The sequence below is a fragment of the Triticum dicoccoides genome, chromosome 3B (genome assembly GCF_002162155.2).
Source record: "Triticum dicoccoides isolate Atlit2015 ecotype Zavitan chromosome 3B, WEW_v2.0, whole genome shotgun sequence".
Classification (NCBI taxonomy): Eukaryota; Viridiplantae; Streptophyta; class Magnoliopsida; order Poales; family Poaceae; genus Triticum; species Triticum dicoccoides.
Genome location: NC_041385.1, coordinates 516809083 through 516815436, shown reverse-complemented (window position 1 = coordinate 516815436; position 6354 = coordinate 516809083). Strand labels below are relative to the sequence as shown.

Below are 6354 nucleotides of genomic sequence, written 5' to 3'. Positions count from 1 at the left end.
ATGTGGCCGGTCTAGGGCTTTCCTTAGGCCGCGAGGCTGGGCACGAGTGCCGACACTATACGACCCATTTACTGTAAAAAAACAATAGTATTTTTTATATATTAGCCCCTCAAAACAGCCCAGATAGACCCAAAACAACTCAAAATCAGGTGGGCTAGTGGGCTAAACATACCGGTGGGCCAGTCCATTTCCTTCCCAGCCCATCTGACCAGCCGGCCGGCCGTATCTCACTGCCGCCGCGCCGACCGGAGCAGCACCCGCAAAAGACACCCAAATCGTCCGCCGCGGCCCGCAGGCGCTGGTGGCCGCATCTCCCCCGTCCGGCGCCTCCCGGCGGGTAACTCGCTCACTCCACCACCTGCAAGAATCATTTCTCATGCCCTATTAGCAAGCATAGACGCCGCACTCGCTCTCCCGCCGCCTTTTCCCGAGCATCGTGTTTACCCTTCTGCCCCCCTTTTGCCAATTCCGGATGCGGAACCTGCGGCTGCGCTCCGGACGGCGTCGAGCGGGTCGGCGCTCCCATCCGGTCGTGGATGGATGCCGGCAGCGACCGTGGAGGTTGCTGTCGAGGAATCAGGGTGTCGTGTCGATCTCTAGGCTCCCCTTGGCGTAGTGCGGAGCTTTCCGTCGCTTGCCTAGTTGGCCCCCTTCATGGATGTCGCCATGAAGGAATAGGTTCTTACGTGACATTGAATCAATCAAGGCAAGAGGCGAGATGGCTTAAAACCGCGTGATCTTTATTTTCTACTACTGGAATGAAAATGATAGCGCACACTTACATGGTATTTCATTTAACTTCGAGTGTTGGGTTCTATCTTTCACACAATATATATGTATGCAGAGGAAGTCGATTGCTTGTGGTTCTGGTGTTTAATGTCATGTATTTCCTGAGTCTCATTGCTGCCAGGTGTTAGAGCTCTGGTTGTGCATCAACTGAACTAGGGAAATATTTAATTAGTTTAGTGATCTCATGGTTGGATTGGTGATCTCAGACCACAGTCTGGCCTCAAAACTTATTTTAGATGTGTTAGAACCAACGGTGGATGTGCATTGTTAGGTTACTTTTAAGTTACTATCAACGCAGAAAATAAATAAACAGAAATATACAGGTTCTTCAGTTTCTGTGTGGATTTTGAGTGTGAGGGAATAATGAGGCAAATCTACGTACACGTAGGCAAGAAGCCGAGAACAGATACCAACTAAGCTGTCAAAAGTAATGAATCATACATGCAAAACAAAACCAAGAAAGCATCTCCTTTTGGAGGACCAATGGACCATAGATATGATAAAGACATAAACATGCTTTTGGAGGTACTGCCACAAATCTAGTTCATGCTGAGCTACACGTATGCTAGATTTAGACTATGGAATTTGCATACATCGATGCTATAAAGGGATTTCTGATGGCTTGGTTGCATAAGCCATAGAGCATGGATAACCTCGATACGTGGAAGCAGATATATGTGATGTGCAGAAATATCTGAATTTTACCCTGGTGCTTCATGTTTGCTCATTCTACTGCAAAAGGACATCAGAGTGAAAACTCAAATTCTGTAGGAAACGATAAGAGTATGAGAAGTTTCTTTCCTTCGAAATGCTTAAAACTGCATATTGCTTTGTGTAGAGACCTCTACTGCACCTGCCTGTCTATATGCTGGATAAAACATCGGAGTGGCATGTTTTGTCTGTTTGACTCTAAGCTATCAGTACACCAACATGATGTATATGGTAACCCAACATAAAAAACAAAGAGTGATAGAACCATCAGTTATAATTTTTTCTTATAGGTAAGGGCATGCATAACATGGAGGATAGGTAGGGCACTAGCCACCTAAATTTATGCTTTCTCAGAAGACCTGATGTGTATGTCTTTGGGCCATATTTAGTTGTAAATGTATTGTTAAAACTAACTTTTTAATGACCTTTGCCATAGTATCATGTGAGAGCACAATCCTCGATGTGGTTTTACAGAAAGAGGGCGGTGCCTATTGAGGTATTTGATAGCAGAACTGCGATATAGTTTGGTTGCTTGTTAGAAATGCCGTGAGCATGGTGAACATTGGTCTTGTAGACAGAAAAATATTGCCACAAGAATGTTCACTAGACAAAGGGAAAGGGATGTCTCTGTAGGGATGGATAGTGAGATTGTGCTTTGGTATCTTCCTGGACCCACCTTGGCAGTCAGAATGAGGGATTTGCAAAAAAGGATAGATAAGGAATTTATCCCTCTGTATATGCAACCATCATTCAGGGACAGTACTGACTGTGTAGCTTGCAGGTAGAAAATATTTGTGTCCATTTACTCTCATGGGAATGATCAATCCAGAACGTGCTTTTTCCTGAGTTGTTCCCTGTATAGGCTTTTTGGTTATTTCAATTTCTTTTATCCATGCCAGATACTATTATCAAGTTGTGATGCTGACTGGGGCTGAAGAGCAATCATAGGATCAATCATTGAATGAATCTATTTTACTCCTTTTGCGGAACAAATGTTTGTTTTGCCACGTGGTCCAGTGTGCTGAGATCCTTTTTCTATCACAATTGGAAGGAACTATTGCAATTTGTTTCTTTGTCCAACTTTTCTTTCGCTGAGGCTCAAAGTAAGCATTTCGTGGATCTGTTCTAATTCTCCATCGTTCTCTCAGATTTTATCACAAGAACATGTTTGAACTTTGAGGGGCATGAAAAGATATCTTGTTCTATCTTCCTTCCTTTGTCCGATAACAGTGCGACCTATGACAATTTGTCGCATACAGATTTTTTCCTGAAATCTCAGGACAACTTTACACATAAAGGTCACAGTATCCTACTGTTATTACCACAAATCAGTTAACCATTAGCTGAACAAGATACCGATGTAAGTTAATCATATTTTCTTTTTTTTAGGTGAATGAATCGTTTTTTTGAGTTAGGTTGCTTGCCCCACAGGTATTAGTTGAACACCAGTTCGATGTTAATAAACACAGAATGAGAACACTGCTTGGTTTACCCTTGATTTCTTCTTCGACTGTGCTTTTTATATATGAGTTGGTACCTATAGGGAAAGTTGCCATCTACAGGCTTATCTCAGGTTGTGTGGTAGGCTACTATAGGTGTTAGCAAATGAAAGCTTAAAGTGTTGTTTATGTTGTAACTCCTGTGGTTTAACAAATTATAGGAACAGTAGCTTAACTGAATTGTAATCTCAGGCCTGATTAATTTCCTTTTGAACTAGTTCTTTTTTCATCTGATAATGGAACAAAACATATTGCACTTGGGACTTCTCCACTTGTTGAAATGTGTGTATGTATTCTCTGACTTCTGGGCAATCAATCATGAGAAATTTTTGCATTTGAGGCTGTAAATTCGTTTGAAGTTCACCCTAATCAAACTGTATTTACTGCATGTAGAGGGGCACTAAAACAATATACGATATCTCGCTTTAGGTGTGGCCATGCCATGTTACTCTACAAACAAACGGTGCTTCCAGCTAACATTCTGTTTGGGTGGTGTTTGCTGGTAGATAGCCCATGTTCCTTGAAATTGGATATTGCTCTCCATTGCTTTGAACTGTCGTAGTGATTAACCAATCTGGAGTGGTTCAAACCTCCAATGGTTTCCTCACACTTGTTTTACTTGAACCACTGTATATCTTAGAAGAGCTAGAGCATACGGGAATCCGCATATATTCAAGTCGCTCTCCAAAATGTGGATAGCTTTTGTACACCGTGGCAATCAAATCACCTATGCATGCAAGATGCTAACCTTTGCTATCCAGAGGTTAGAATATCTGCACTTCACTTATGTTTGGTGGGCAAATAGTAACAGCCTCCACGGCTATATATATGCATCCAAGGTTCAACTTTTCTATATCCGTCGCTCCTACAAGTTATATGTGCATTGTGAAGCTTGCTCTAACCTGTACGAACTTCACTTTGCCACTTATTCACTCGTTCATTCATATAAATGGATTATTCTAATTTGAGGCGACAAGCTGCTTCTTTGAAGAAGGGCCTCTTTGATCAGGTATGTAGTCAACTCTCAACTCTTTGCTATTTTCTCATATATCTTAAGTTTGCTCAGGGCACTTTCAACCATGCATGGCTTATGTTTATTCAGGAGACCTCCCATTTGTTACCCCATTGTCAGTAGTCTACTTGTTTTTCATGTTTTTCTTTGATAAATCACATGCTGATTTAGAAACAAACATTTTTATGACAGGGTCACCTTGATGAGCAGTTTCGTCAGGTGGAAGACTTGCAGGATGAAGCTAGTCCTAATTTTGTGGAAGAAGTTGTGGTGGTGTTCTTCAAAGATTCTGGCAGGCTAATATCAAACCTTGAGCAAGCTCTGTAAGTACCAAGTATAGGAATAAGAGCTCCCTTTAGTGAATGAAAAAGAAATATAGTTAGACCATGCAAGTGGTAATGTTAGACATGAAATCACTGCAGGGAGAAGTACCCCAGAGATTTCAGCAGGTGGGATGCATACATGCAGCAACTGAAAGGCAGCTGTTCCAGGTAGTTCCACAATTTCTACTAGATATCTTTGTTCACTTGCTTATGATGCATGTAGTGCGGAAGATTCAACTCATAGGCCTTTAGCTTCATTGCTCCGCATACTAAGAGAACCAGCGCACTTTTAGTTTAACTAAGCACGTAGGGAAGCTGATGCACCCTTTTTGGAACCATTTTTTATTCCTTCAAATGACACATAACAGTAATTGTCTCTGATTCTCCAGCTTAAGCATTCTTGGTTTGTGTAAAATACATCCGTCGAATGCCTTTCTACTGAAACCCCATACCGCTATATTATAAGGGAGAAACTCATATTGCTATGTTTGGATAATTGACTGCTAAATGTGCATGTGGTTGGCGTTGCCAACTAAAAGCTCAGTGTGCAGCTACCAACATTTCTCAAAATCTCAAGTTTCCGAGTTCATTTTGCATGATACAAGAAATCATGTGCCTAAACAGTTTTTTTAGTAAGAAAATATTTGATCTATCATTGACATTTGACAACTTGGTGCAGCATCGGTGCTTCTAGGATGAAGAATGAATGCATGTCATTCAGGGATAACTGTGGGCAACGAAATGTTGAAGGGTCTGTCTCTCACCCCACTCCATGTCGATGCATCAGTTCTTCGTGGACTTTATCACTAAAGTCTTTCAGAATATATCTTCACTTGAAAAAAAGAAGAACTCCACACCGCTTTGTCGTCATTATAAAACCAAAACGCGCCATGAGTTCGCTGTAAAGCCGTCATATGGTGAAAACAGCCGTTACTCACACGTGTGCTTTATTTTGGTATGCAGTTGCATGGGGTCTCTCCAGAAACTGAAGAGGGAGCATGCCATCCTGAGGCAGAAACTAGAATCCTATTTCCAGGTAACCCTTGAGGCACCGCCGTGTCAGTCTTGGTGTCATGACAGTTGGATCATTTCCATCAATTTGCTTACTGATGTATGTATGGTTACCATGCAGCTGCTGCGACAAGCTGGTCCTGCTGGAGCGGCCACTAGACCTGCCATGTAAATACTGGAGAGCTTTTGGCGTTGGCAAGGCGCACTAATTATGGAGCAAGTACTCCGGAAATACTAATCCCAGCCTCTGCATCATATCTTGCTGGGAGTAGGCGCAACTCTGCCGCCGGTACAGCAAATCAATAATACTGGATATGATATTCCTACTTAGATATGACGATACTCGTTTATAAAAGGAAATAAGGAGAGATGAGAGGCATGCAAGTAAATACGAGAGTGAAAGATGGAATCGGATTTGCTTGTTTCTAATAAAGATGCTGTTTATCGAGCTATTTGCTCTCAGCAAACTTTCTTCCTGGTTATTTGTGGCGGATATGCCGTGTTTATTTGTTATTATCAGAAATAATGCCTGAGCACCCAACAAACCGCACAGCGGTTGACTTGTGTTGGATCAATTATATATGCTCATCACGATGTGGATGCTGAGGTCAGTATTGGTGACTGGTGGTGAATGATGCGTATAGGGCCTCACACACACAGTACGTTTCAGCCTGTCAACCATAGTTTAAAAAATCGAACCGTAGTTGTCAGTTCAGGTTTTTACCCGTCGGACTGCGGTTCATTGATTCGATTGTTGGTTTTTTAAGCAATAAAATAATATATGTTGAGTAATATATGTGCTAATATAGTGAAACAATGATCAAATAAATTATTTTCATGTAGTGGACAACAAAGTAGCACAACCGACTCGGCTATTGGGCCGTGGGCAGACCCCGCGTACTGCTCACACGTCTTGAGATTGAATTCCACTTCTCCCAATTTCTATTAAAAAATTCCTGGTTTTTCCCGGTTCGATGGCCCCGTTTTTCTTTGGTTTTTCAAAAAACCG

The 6354-nt window shown here is 41.9% G+C and overlaps 1 protein-coding gene across 1 annotated transcript; it reads left to right on the top strand.

The window, feature by feature from the left end:
- Nucleotides 1–269: 269 nt before the first annotated feature.
- LOC119276833 (pseudo histidine-containing phosphotransfer protein 5-like) lies at nucleotides 270–5827 on the top strand. The gene is made up of 6 exons (XM_037557998.1): nucleotides 270–4008; nucleotides 4204–4334; nucleotides 4434–4502; nucleotides 5014–5085; nucleotides 5298–5370; nucleotides 5467–5827. The coding sequence occupies exons 1-6, from the start codon at nucleotides 3949–3951 to the stop codon at nucleotides 5515–5517; spliced, it is 456 nt and encodes a 151-aa protein (XP_037413895.1). The 5' UTR covers nucleotides 270–3948; the 3' UTR covers nucleotides 5518–5827.
- The last annotated feature ends 527 nt before the right edge of the window (nucleotides 5828–6354 follow it).

Bases quoted from the DNA above. Each gene is read 5' to 3' on its own strand.
- LOC119276833 (XM_037557998.1), top strand. From the start codon at position 3,949: ATGGATTATTCTAATTTGAGGCGACAAGCTGCTTCTTTGAAGAAGGGC. The intron at 4,009-4,203 runs GTATGTAGTCAA...TTTTTATGACAG, and splicing joins AGAAGGGCCTCTTTGATCAG to GGTCACCTTGATGAGCAGTT. The intron at 4,335-4,433 runs GTAAGTACCAAG...AAATCACTGCAG, and splicing joins TCAAACCTTGAGCAAGCTCT to GGAGAAGTACCCCAGAGATT.